Genomic DNA, 14,267 nt, shown 5'->3' on the forward strand with positions numbered 1-14,267 from the left:
CAAGTCCCTCCAAATTCTGGAATGCCATGGACTCCGCCTCACCTATTGCATCTGTCTCCCATCCCCATGCGGATGCTATACAACTTGATTCCCTTCCTGCAATTCATTTTTCTCGAATGGATACGGGTCCTTTACACCTACCGCAAGCTTGATCCTCCCCACCTGCTTGTCTCTCCCATCCTCTCCCACCCCACCCCACTCCCATGCCTGTACCATTGCATCCCACCTGATCTTCATCTTCACACTCTCCATACCCTTGCCCAAGGTGGCTTCTGCCAACTCCCCCTACCTGATGATGTCCTTGTTCCTTCTACATACCCCTCCTACCAGCTCTAATCCTCCCCTCCCTCTCCCCTTTCCTCCAGGGCTCCCTTGCTTCTCTTTCTCACCATCCTTTCTTCCTCCCACCTCCCCTCTCCCATTTTCCCCGCTTCCTCCCCCCTCATGGGCTTCCACACCTTACCCTACCCACTCCCCTCCCCTCCCCTCTCTCTTCTTCTTTGCCACTGGCTTCTCCCCCCCTTCCCCCCCCTTGTGTTCCCTACACCAAATGGCAGCCCCCCCCCCATCTCATCAAGTGTGTTCAGTGTTTTCTGTGCCAAAGATCGTCACCAGTGTTTAGTGCAACGGTGTTTTCTTTGTTTCTGTGAGTTAGTGTTGTCTTCGGTGTGCTCCCTCGTTCGAGCGTAAAACTGATTACCTTCGTTTGTGTGCACTGTGGACCTTGTTTCTGAAACCAGTGCCTTCCGACGAACGCCTTCATTACTATTCTTGCGTGTGTCTTCTTTCTAACATTCATGTATTTCGTTTTCTATGCCTCCATGTTCGCTATATGTTTCTTCTGCTGGCCGAAGAGCGGCATCTGTACGCCGCTGCCGGCACACGTTTGTATAAAGGGAAAATACAATAAAGAAAAATAAATCAGAACCTCCTTAAGATGACAAGTCAACTTGCCAAAATATAGCACCATTTGGACGACGCCACCAGGCCGTATACCTCATGACATTTCAAAAGCAAGCTATGTTTCACACGAATTGCTTACCCTGGGAAATTTCACTAGTTTTGCAAACAACATAATTCCGTGAACGTACAGGAGCTGGGAGCCGTGGTCGTGGTGGGCCATGATGGGCGAGAAGGTGGACTGCAGGCTGTAGGCGGTGTCGGTGCACGCGGGCCGGCACTCGACGCACGATATCGAGTCCTCCCGCTCCGCCTCCAGGCCTGCGATGTCGTCGGTGGGCCGAAGCGTCAGCCACTTCTCTGCAAAACACAACACGGCGGGCGGATAAGTGCCGTAGCGACCCAAAGTTTGCAAAACGGTATATCCCGTTTAGAGATTTGTTGACCAAATCTCCGCAGAAGATTCCATCACGTCTCCTAATAGAAATGTATTTAGAGTTAATAGTACGAATTATCTCTCAAATCTGTTCATTTTCTATGTAATCTATGTCATGTTGAAATATGTGTGAATTCGTAAGGGACCAAACTGCTGAGGTCATCGGACCCTGAACTTACACACTACTTAAACTAACTCATGCTAAGGACAACATATACACCTATGGCCGAGGGAGGAATTGAACCTCCGGCGGGAGGGGCCGTGCAATCCGTGACGTGACGCCTCAAACCGCGCGGCCACTCCGCGCAGCAATCTACGTCATGGTCCATCACTTACTAGTTATATAATGGGGCCAGACTGGTTCGCCGCTATCACCAAGTCGCTCACCTCACATCGCTCATGAGAGGCGTATGTAGGCCACACTTGTGTGGCAAAAGTAAGGGACAGCGGTATGGACACATACAGATGGCGGTGGTATCGCTCACACAAGGTATAAAAGGGCAGTGCACTGGTGGAGCTGTCATTTGTACTCAGGTGATTCAAGTGAAGAGGTTTCCGACGTGATTATGGTCGCACGACGGGAATCAACCGACTCTGAACGCGGAATGGTATTTGGCGCTAGACACATGCTATATTCCATTTCGGAAGCCGTTAGGGATTTCAATATTGTGCGATTTACAGAGTCAAGAGTGTGCCGAGAATACCACATTTCAGGTATTACCAAATTTTGGGCATTACAGAGCAGTGGCCGACGGCCTTCACTTAAAGACCGAGAGCAGCGGCATCTGTGTAGAGTTGTCAGTGCTAACAGACAAGCAACACTGCATGAAATAACCGCAGAAATCACTGTCGGGCGTAAGACGAACGTATCCGTTAGGACAATGCGGCGTTAGGAGGCTGTGGTAGCAGGCTGCAGACGTGAGTGTGTTTGCTAAGACATCGCCTGTAGCGCCTCTCCTGGCCATATCGGTTGCACCCTAGACGACTGGAAAGTCGTTGTCTGGTCAGATGACCTTCACCTCGTCGTCGGAGCTGAGTCGCTTTCCGGTAAAATGTTCTTTTAACGAGGGAACAGGTGATAGTCACTGGGCGCCAAGTCAGGACTATAGGGTGGGTGGGTGATTATGTTCCACTGAAACTGTTGCAGGAGAGCAACGGTTTGCTGAGCTGTGTGTGGGCGAGCGTTGTCATGGAGAATATGTACGCTCTTGATCAACATTCCTCTTCTCCGGTACTGAATTGCGCGTTTGAGTTTTTTCGGAGTCTCACAGTACCTGTCAGCGTTAATTGTGGTCCCAGCGATTCAGCTCCGATGACGAGGTGAAAGAAGAGGTTCATAACTTTCTGAACAGCATGGTGGCGAGCTGGTATGACATGGGCATACAAAAACTGCCACAGCCTCTACAAAAATGCATCGACAGAAATGGTGATTATATCGAAAAAATTGCTAAATGTTCAAGCTGTAAACTGATGTAAACCATTTTAGAAATAAATAGTTCTATGTACTTATAAAAAATAGGAGACCTTACTTTTGGGATTACCCTCGTACATTGATGCCGCAATATACACAGCCATTTACGAAACTAGTTTTCGCAACGCTAGTTTCACGAAATGAGTTTCGTAACGCACAGTCTCCGGGGAAACTAGGTTTCGGATATTTATTTAACTGTGACTCGTGCTACCAAAAAAGTTAAATATTGGTATTCGTTATCGACACAATATTTCTCTAAAGAGGGCTTTTCTCCTTTACACTTGAAACAAGCCTTGAAGAAAATAACATCCTAAATTTAAAACACGATCTTTAATGTGACGACGGATCAACTGCAAAAGAATGTTATGAAAAAATATCGTTATTTTGCTTATACGGCACCCTGCGTAGTTATATTAAATCGATGACCTGTATTAAAATTTTTATGATTCTAGAAGGACCTGCCAAAGTGCAGACATCAGTCATAATTATGATAAGATGGACGTAATTTTGTATGAGTTGTGTTATCCTCGAAATATACAAGAGTACGAACACGTTAGACCATGAGTATAAGTTACACGATAATAACTGTAACTATTTCGTATATTCAGCCCAAATGTGACTTTCCCCCGTTATCTGATACATTAACGGGTGCACGTAGAGCGCTACTTGATTGCATTCGGACGGTGTACGGCTCTGTAGGTCTCTGCACAAACTATATGGTGTAGCGTAAACAATAGCTCCGACAACTGAATGGATTTTCCAAGTGTTTACGAGCAAAAACAGTCAGCGACAACTAGGAACGCATTAAACACTTTAATTTGTGAAAGATATGTGAAGCAATCTGTTTCAGTGTCACTGTTTCCTTGGTGGTTGTTACTGAAGGCACGCAGATGAAATAGGTCACAATCTATGTCTGTGGCTTAGTGAGTCTATGAGGATGGAAAAGTAGGTTTTATTTTCGGCTACACGTCGCAGTTATCCCTCCAAAGGTGTGAGTTACTTCTGTATTTCTCACGAACTAACCACAAACAGCATCAGTGTCCTGCTTGTGCGGACCATATGGGGTTGTAAGAGGTACAGCACTGGGAACTATTATATATATATGGTAAGGAAATATCTTTAACACAATTAAGTAGTGGGAATAAAATCTTATTTCGTTCGTACGCTTCAGGAAGATCACTTACCTCTGTACTTTGAGAGGCATTGTATGTCCAGTACATTACACTCTCTTGTGTTGCCTGAAATACAGAAAAGGTCAAGTTATCAAATGTTAAGAAACTTTTGCTGCACAAATTCTTAATTTTTTATATCATCACACTTATTTTCTGAATACTCTGTACCTCTCAAATTTTTGGTGTCCGCTAAATGATACATCTCCGTGAAAACCTTGTAGGCGCGCAGCTTCAGACCCGAACCGTAACATTTGCTATAACATTTTTTTCTCCTTTTATATGATAAAGTGATACTCAGGAATGCTAATTTTGCTGGGTGTCACTTTGACATCCTTAAGCAACTTTTTTATGGCGTAATTTTATTCAAGATTTTGAAAATAATTAATTATTCGTTAGTAAAAAATTATAAGGTTTGAAGATTTGATGCGTTTACAAGTTTACATTTACAGCTTAATTCAGTATTTGTACACCAGAAGATTACAGTAATGTTATGACTCACACGGAAAAACTTTGCCGAGTAAGATAAAGTAATATGTTAAAATACTGCCTTCACTGTGTTTTGTTTAATGTTACATTTTTGTAACGGTATCAGTAAAAATTTTCCTCAGCTGTGTCGCATGTCGAAGTGTCAACATCATCTTCAACATCACTTTCATCACTGCCGATGCAGTTCACGCTATTTGTCTCTGACTATGCACATTTACAATATGCCAAAGCGACCCCCACCACAATAAGAACTTTTGCAGGTCCAACTATCATCTGTAGAAGAAAAGAAACTTTATACCAAATGTTACTGTGTTATTAATTTTTACACTGATCGCTGTCGGACTATTATGTAATATTCCGAATTTTTTCTGAATGTATATTCCCAACAGCGTTAAAAGATCTGGAACAGCATTGGGTGTGTTAGTTCATATCTTATTACTACTTTAATAATGAGGAAACTAGAGCCAGAGATCAACCTGAAATGAAACTGCAGTGCTGGATGGAATATAATATGCTTTTGACTAGGCTAACGGAAACCAATGAGCTCTTATTACATTATTCAGTTGTGTTGTGGTTGTGGTTGTGGTCTTCAGTCCAGAGACTGAAGCAGCTCTGCATGCTACTCTATCCTGTGCTAGTTTCTTTATCTCCCAGTACCTACTGCAGCCTACATCCTTCTGAATCTGCTTAGTGTATCCATCTCTTTGTCTCACTCTACAATTTTTACCCTCCACGATGCCCTCCAGTACTAAATTGTTGATCCCTTGACGCCTCAGAACATGTCCTATCAACCGATCCCTTCTTCTAGTTAAGTTGTGCCACAAATTTCTCTTCTCCCCAATTCTATTCAGTACCTCCTCATTAGTTATGTGATCTACCCATCTAATCTTCAGCATTCTTCTGTAGCACGACATTTCGAAAGCTTCTACTCTCTTCTTGTCCAAACTAATTATCGTCCATGTTTCACTTCCATTCATGGCTACACTCGATACAAATACTTTCAGGAAGGACTTCCTTACACTTAAATCTATACTCGATGTTAACAAATTTCTCTTCTTCAGAAACGCTCTTCTTGCCATTGCCAGTCTACATTTTATATACTCTCTACTTCAACCATCATCAGTTATTTTGCTCCACAAATAGCAAAACTCATTTAATACTTTAAGTGTCTCATTACCAAATCTAATTCCCTCAGCATCACCCGACTTAATTCGATTACATTCCATTATCCTCGTTTTGCTATTGTTAATGTTCATCTTATATCCTTCTTTCAAGACACTCTCCATTCCGTTGAACTGCTCTTCCAGGTTCTTTGCTGTCTCTGACAGAATTACAATGTCATCGACGAACCTCAAAGTTTTTATTTCTTCTCCATGGATTTTAATACCTACTCCTAATTTTTCTTTTGTTTCCTTTAGTGCTTGCTCAATATACAGATTAACATCGAGGATAGGCTACAACCCTATCTCACTCCCTTCGCAACCACTGATTCCCTTTCATACCCCTCGATTTTTATAACTGCCATCTGGTTGTTGTTGTTGTTGTTGTTGTTGTTGTTGTGGTCTTCAGTCCTGAGACTGGTTTGATGCAGCTCTCCATGCTACTCTATTTCTGTGCAAGCTTCTTCATCTCCCAGTACCTACTGCAACCTACATCCTTCTGAATCTGCTTAGTGTATTCATCTCTTGGTCTCCCTCTACGATTTTTACCCTCCACGCTGCCCTCCAATGCTAAATTTGTGATCTCTTGATGCCTCAAAACATGTCCTACCAACCGGTCCCTTCTTTTTGTCAAGTTGTGCCACAAACTCCTCTTCTCCCCAATTCTGTTTAATATCTCCTCATTAGTTATGCGATCTATCCATCTAATCTTCAGCATTCTTCTGTAGCACCACATTTCGAAAGCTTCTATTCTCTTCTTGTCCAAACTATTTATCGTCCATGTTTCACTTCCATACATGGTACACTCCATACAAATACTTTCAGAAACAACTTCCTGACACTTAAATCTATACTCGATGTTAACAAATTTCTCTTCTTCAGAAACGCTTTCCTTGCCATTGCCACTCTATATTTTATATCCTCTCTACTTCTTCCATCATCAGTTATTTTGCTCCCCAAATAGCAAAACTCCTTTACTACTTTAAATGTCTCATTTCCTAATATAATTCCCTCAGCATCACCCGATTTAATTTGACTACATTCCACTATCCTCGTATTGCTTTTGCTGATGTTCATCTTACATCCTCCTCTCAAGACACTGTCCATTCCATTCAACTGCTCTTCCAAGTCATTTGCTGTCTCTGACAGAATTACAATGTCATCGGTTTCTGTACAAATTGTAAACAGCCTTTTGCTCCCTGTATTTGACCCCTGTCACTTTCAGAATTTGAAAGAGAGTATTCCAGTCAACATTGTCAAAAGCTTTCTCTAAGTCTACAAATGCTAGAAACGTAGGTTTGCCTTTCCTTAATTTATTTCCTAAGGTATGTGGTAGGGTCAGTATTGCCTCCCGTGTTCCAACATTTCTACGGAATCCAAATTTATCTTCCCCGAGGTCGACTTCTACCAATATTTCCATTCGTCTGTACAAAAGTCGTGTATTTTGCAGCCGTGGCTTATTAAACTGATAGTTCGGTAATTTTCACGTCTGTCAACGCCTGCTTTCTTTGGGGTTGTAATTATTATATTCTTCTTGAAGTCTGAGGGTATTTCGCCTGTCTCATGCATCTGGCTCACCAGATGGTAGAGTTTCGTTAGGCCTGGCTCTCCCAAGGCTGTCAGTAGTTCTAATGGAATGTTGTCTACTCCCGGGTCCTTCTTTCGACTCGGGTCTTTCAGTGCTCTGTCAAACTCTTCACGCAGTATCATATCTCCGATTTCATCTTCATCTACATCCTCTTCCATTTCCATAATATTGTCCTCAAGTACATCGCCCTTTATATACTCCTTCCACCTTTCTGGTTTCCCTTCTTTGCTTAGAACTGAGTTTCAATCTGAGCTCTTGATATTCATACAAGTGGTTCTCATTTCTCCAAAAGTCTCTTTAATTTTTCTGTAGGCAGCATCTGTCTTACCCCTAGTAATATACGCCTCTACATCCTTACATTTGTCCTCTAGCCATCCCTGCTTAGCCATTTTGCACTTCCTGTCGATCTCATTTTTGAGACGTTTGAATTCCTTTTTTCCTGCTTCATTTCTACATCTACATCTACATTGATACTCCGCAAGCCACCCAACGGTGTGTGGCGGAGGGCACTTTACGTGCCACTGTCATTACCTCCCTTTCCTGTTCCAGTCGCGTATGGTTCGCGGGAAGAACGACTGTCTGAAAGCCTCCGTGCGCGCTCTAATCTCTCTAATTTTACATTCGTGATCTCCTCGGGAGGTATAAGTAGGGGGAAGCAATATATTTGATACCTCATCCAGAAACGCACCCTCTCGAAACCTGGCGAGCAAGCTACACCGCGATGCAGAGCGCCTCTCTTGCAGAGTCTGCCACTTGAGTTTATTAAACATCTCCGTAACGCTATCACGGTTACCAAATAACCCAGTGACGAATCGCGCCGCTCTTCTTTGGATCTTCTCTATCTCCTCCGTCAACCCGACCTGGTACGGATCCCACACTGATGAGCAATACTCAAGTATAGGTCGAACGAGTGTTTTGTAAGCATTTTTATCTTTCCTCCTTTCATCAATTAAATTCAATATATCTTCTGTTACCCAAGGATTTCTGCTGGCCCTCGTATTTTTACCTGCTTGATCCTCTGCTGCTTTCACTATTTCATCCAATAAAGCTACCCATTCTTCTTTTACTGTATTCCTTTCCCCCTTTCCTGTCAGTCGTTCCCTAATGCTCTCCCTGAAAATCTCTACGACCTCTGGTTCTTTAAGTTTATCCAGGTCCCATCTCCGTAAAATCCCACTTTTTTGCAGTTTTTTCAGTTTCAATCTTCAGTTCATAACCTATAGATTGTGGTCAGAGTCCACATCTGCCCCTGGAAATGTCTTACAATTAAAACCTGGTTCCTAAATCTCTGTGTTACCATTATATAATCTATCTGAAACCTTCCAGTATCCCCAGGCCTCTTCCCATGTATACAACCTTCTTTCATGATTCTTGAACCAAGTGTTATCTATGATTAAGTTATGCTCTGTGCAAAATTCTACCCAAGCGGCTTTCTCTTTCATTTCTTACCCCCATTCCATATTCACTTACTACGTTTCCTTCTCTTCCTTTTCCTACTACCGAATTCCAGTCACCCATGACTATTAAATTTTCGTCTCCCTTCACTATCTGAATAATTTCTTTTATCTCATCATACATTTCATCAATCTCTTCGTCATCTGCGAAGCTAGTTGGCATATAAACTTGTACTACAGTGGTAGGCGTGGGCTTCGTGTCTATCTTGGTCACAATAATGCGTTCACTACGCTGTTTGTAGTAGATTTCCCGCATTCCTATTTTTCTATTCATTATTAAACCTACTCCTGCATTACCCCTATTTGATTTTGTATTTATAACCCTGTAATCACCTGACCAAAAGTCTTGTTCCTCCTGCCACCGAACTTCACTAATTCCCACTATATCTAACTTTAACCTATCCATTTCCCTTTTTAAACTTTCTAACCTACCTGCCCGATTAAGGGATCTGACATTCCACGCTCCGATCTGTAGAATGCCAGTTTTCTTTCTCCTGATAACGACGTCCTCTTGAGTAGTCCTCGACCGGATATCCGAATGGGGGACTATTTTACCTCCGGAATATTTTACCCAAGAGGACGCCATCATTATTTAACCATACAGCGAAGCTGCATGCCCTTGGGAAAAAATACGGCTGTAGTTTCCCCTTGCTTTCAGCCGTTCGCAGTACCAGCACAGCAAGGCAGTTTTGGTTAGTGTTACAGGGTGAGATCAGTCAATCATCCAGACTGTTGCCCCTGCAACTATTGAAAAGGCTGCTGCCCCTCTTCAGGAACCACACGTTTGTCTGGCCTCTCAACAGATACCCCTCTGTTGTGGTTGCACCTACTGTACAGCTATCTGTGTTGCTGAGGCACGCAAGCCTCCACACGGACGGCAAGGTCCATGGTTCATGGGGGGGAGGGGGGGGATTATTCAGTTATACGGCCGTATTACTACCTTACTGTTAGCAATGAAAACGGGATTCGACAAATTAGGGAGTCTGTGGAGAGATACCCAGGTAGCGTAACAAGGGAGCAAAGTGTAAGGGATCCGTGATCCCACAAGCATAGATGCTAGTATCCGACACTCAGGTCGATAGTAGAGAGGAGTCGATTGTCGAACGCTGCAGGAGGCAGAGTAGTACTGGAGAGTGTCGAATGAGAGGTAGTACTGGAGAGACGAGCAAGAATGGTAGTCGAGTGAGTAATAAACGGTAAATTCACCGAAGTATGACAAATGAGCGCGTCCCCCTGATCGTCGTGGGGTGGACCTTCACCGATACCGATTCGCGAGTGATATGAAACCGAAGTGACAAGTGCCGAATTACGTGTTTCGCGTCAACCGCGTCGTCCAGCAACAACCATGGATTGCACTTAGGATTGTTGTGAATGTTAACCACCATCATTGCGTGTGACGAAGTACTTAGAAGCCACAATCAATAAAAGATATAACTATAATTAAACGGACAAGGTGAAGGTAGCAACTGACTCATAATACGTGTGTTAGTAGACAATACGTATCAGTTTGTACATCGCAACCTTTGTGGTCCTTAATAATAGACAAACATTCAATGACTCCAGTATTCAGTTTCAGAACAACCGCACTCGATTGAAATACCCCCGAAACCACAGCAGAAAACCCGATGGCCTTTCATCCATTAAGCACAGGGTCATATTTTTATAATAATTAGTTGTTTGGCGGCTTCGGTAATCACACACAAAACCCAATAAAGGAATTTAAACGGGGGTGTTTCAAATGGAGGCGAGTACAGGCTGGACGTACAGAGCTCCAAGTTCGTGTGGCTAGGAGTGGGGTGGCGTGGTGGTCCGGACCTAGCCAGCAGCTACTGGAACTTGTTATCACCGCAGTAGTAGCTGGTAGCAGTCAACCGTTTCGTGTCCTACACACAGCTCAAAAGCCGATTTCGAGAGACAGTGCTTACATTATCAGGTTGTTAAGCTCACCTCATCAGGTTAAAACATTAAAAAGTATACAAAAAATTTACAGCGTTCATGAAACGTCTAAAAGACGCCTGTCGTTTTTAAAATCGTTTTTAACTGATTTCAGTTCTCTTAATGGAGGACGACCCTTCGCCATACAACATGGACCTTGTGGAGCCTATGAACTTCCTACCTTGAGAAAGAAGTGCCTCTCTCCCACAGAATGCTAAGCCGATTGAAACCATGGAAAAGTTTTAGTTGGAACTAGCCCAATATTTTATTATGAAATGCGCAATGGAAATCTGACCACCAAACTTCAGAACGAACGATCAGGGAACAAATTTTGCTATTTATTTTCTAGTGCATTTATCATACACGGCAACTATGGTTAATGAGCACAGGAGACAGAATGGAGTGCTGGAATGCACATAAGGGGAAAATCTACCGAACTAACTAGAATGATAATTGACGTATGTTATCAAAAGAGGAATGCATTCCTCGACTTCAGCAAACATTTAACATAAAGATTATCCAGTTCCTTAGTAGGGATGCGTTCCTTACAACATCTTTAATCACCGTTTATTCAGCAAGGATCATGTCATCAGAGGAAACGACCACACATGCTCATGTGCTCAACCAAAAAGATTAAGATATTCAGTACAGATGGAAAAGCAGATATTAGAAGGCAAGTTCACCATGGCTAGTTAAATTCGAATAAACTCTATAATTCCCATAAAAGCGTCGTCAAACATGACTGATGACCCATCAATATATTCGCGAAATTTACTTAGATCACGAGGTATGAAGTGAATCGTGAAGACAGTCAGCCCTAGCAGAAATTACGTTGACAAAATTTGCACACGTGAAGGCATGTGATTCGGTTGGTGAATTCAGGGACTAAGGCGAAAAACAAAACGAACTCCGATCCAAAATATTCGATTTACGTGCGTACAGTGGCTGTATATCATACTCACCAGACCTAGATCGCGACTGCCAAACACAGCAAAAATCGCAACCTGTACCGGCTCAGTGGACCAATAGGAGCACCACAGTGGTGCCGAGCGTTTTCTCCATTCAGATGGAAGCTGAAGCAACACCTGGGAACGCTGCTAACAATTTTCCACCCATTTAACACCCAAAATTTGAAAATTCGCTCGCCTTGCGCTTTGGTCTGAGAGACCAACAGCAAGGGGAACCGTTCAAGAAGAGTGAGACAGACAGGCAGGCACCATCTCCAAACTGTCACCCAATCCACGCTCGGAAACTTAAATTCAGCGTCCTTTCTCACGCCTTACTGCAAGGAGAAACCAAGAAGGCTGTACACATTTTACTAATGTACACGTGATTTCAATCATTCACACATTCATGTATCATAAGGCTTTAGTAATATGGATAGTGTGGTGCTTGGTACGCTGATATCAAACATAATCAGAATTGAAATAAGAATATCAATTAATTTGGTTCTCGACGGTATCTCTCTCCCTGGCATGATTACACGGAAAAATACCCTAAGAAAAGGCACTCTGTCGAGCCCAGTGAAATTACAATGATCATAACAGCATGAAAGGTGGATAAACTGATGCCTTTCACGACTGCCAGCTGAGGTCGACGGCTTTAATATAAGACGAGGACTCAAAGACCAATGCGTTTTTATTTCATTTTATTTTGCGAACGCCGAAAATGTGTTGGGTTACTTTTTACTGTTTCATCCCCATCAACTGAATTTGACAACCTGATGATGAGCGCATACTCTCTTGGAAGGCTCTGTTGATTTGGGTGTAGTACATAAAACAGCTAAATGCTACCAGTTATTACTGTCAAAATGTATCAATCCCTACCTCACATTCTGAAAATGGATAATATTATATTGTTCTGAACATGCGGGAGTGGGTTCGTGTCTTGGGCGGGCGGATGGCGACTGGCGTCTTGGCTCCAGGAGAGGCCGTGCTGACGGTACGAAGGTGGATTCTAGCTGTGGTGTGTAATCTTCAATGGTACAGCGCAAGAAAAGTGTCTTACTGGTCGGGCTCGACAAAACATCGGTTGAGCATTCGCTTGCGGACTGGTTGCTATTCACTTTCATGTTGTGCTAACTGTTGGATAGTCCCATGCTTTTCTGTTTACTATTGTCCCAATGGCGGGGCTGTCGAAAGGCCTGAGTATGTTTGGCTGAAATATATGTGATTTGCTGATCTGTGTGGATTAGACCCTGGGATCAGGGAAGGAGTAAATGAAATGAAATGTCGTGTGGCTATGGCCTCCCGTCGGGTAGACCGTTCGCCTGGTGCAGGTCTTTCGAGTTGACGCCACTTGGCGACCTGCGCGTCGATGGGGATGAAATGATAATGATTAGGACAACACAACACCCAGTCCCTGAGCGGAGAAAATCTCCGACCAAGCCGGGAATCGAAACGGGGACCTTAGGATTGACAGTCTGTCACGCTGACCACGCAGCTACCGGGGCCGGACAGGGAAGGGGTGCTCTTACACTATTGCTAAGCGGTGTTTCAATGGATGATTCTTTACGTCTGATCGGTCGGTTTAGTGCTTGATTTTGCTGGATCTGTCTATCTTTCCTATAGTCAAGCACAATCTAGACCTTCAATGTTGTTTAAATTGTCTAATTCATGCTACCTTTAGCTGATTGGCAGAATTAACGTTAGCTGTAGATGTTTTTGTGTCAGTTCTCATTCGTATTTTATTAGTAAATTGTATCCTGAAGTACCGAGCTGCGTATCCAATTACTGTACCATCTAGCTTGTGTAATTATTTAGTTGTAGGCTTGTTGATTTACCTTGTGCTGTACTGTTTGTGTTGAGTTAAGGGCCAGGAATTTTACCAGGTTGACACTTTGTTTAAGATATCCATGTGTATTTGTTCGACCTGAGTGCAAATGATGTTTTCTTCTGTTTGTATTATGCTCACACGCTCTAGTTCGCTGGATTGCGGTATTAATAAACGTTTTCAAACTTGGTAAGTAATTACGACCTGTCAATTCCCAGCCACTTACCCCTTCGAGTGTTTCCTCTGCCCAGGATTGGTAGATCGAATAACTAATGGCGAGTTACTGAATCGAAATGGGGAAAAGAGAAATTTATGGCGCGATTCGACAGAAGGGATCAGTTGACATGACATATGCCGAGCCATCAACGAATAGTCAGTTTGGTAATGGAGGAAAGTGTGGGGGATAAAAATGGTAAGTGTAGACGTAAACATAAACGCGGTAAGCAAGTTCAAATGTGTATATATGGTTCTCGGGTGAGACGTCGGATGCCGTAGTGAAAACTCCACAATAGTTCGTCAGCGCAACTGGCCGACATCTTCAGGTGCGGCAAACACACTGCTAAGGCAAGACCAGAGCTCCCTATTTATGCCAGTCTTGGGCAGGAAGTGTGCATGCGTGGAGGCGCCAAATTCGATGGCCAATAGCGACGATATGAACCGATAGCTGGAAGGGCAGCAACGCCACCTACAGGATGAAGAACCAAAGACTTCGGCGCACGCGCGGAGGCTGCCGCCGCTGCTCTGCGCTGCCATCGGCCGCCCCAGCGACCTCTGTCGGAAGCCCCAAGCGCGGAGGCTGCCGCTGTTACTCTGCGCTGTCATCGGCCACCTCTGTCGGAATCCGCAAGCAAAAGTGCGCGTCTTCGTAGGCGCCTTGATTATCCTCCCGTTGT

General features: G+C 43.6%; 1 protein-coding gene across 1 annotated transcript in view; it reads right to left on the minus strand.

The window, feature by feature from the left end:
- LOC124775542 (sodium channel protein Nach-like) overlaps positions 1 to 14,267 on the minus strand; it is a 117,632-nt gene that overhangs the window by 24,849 nt on the left and 78,516 nt on the right. Inside the window, 2 exon segments of the mRNA XM_047250375.1 lie at positions 1,092 to 1,260; positions 3,992 to 4,045. Of these exon segments, the coding sequence (XP_047106331.1) occupies positions 1,092 to 1,260; positions 3,992 to 4,045 (223 nt within the window).

Source organism: Schistocerca piceifrons, chromosome 1 (assembly GCF_021461385.2).
Source record: "Schistocerca piceifrons isolate TAMUIC-IGC-003096 chromosome 1, iqSchPice1.1, whole genome shotgun sequence".
Lineage (NCBI taxonomy): Eukaryota > Metazoa > Arthropoda > Insecta > Orthoptera > Acrididae > Schistocerca > Schistocerca piceifrons.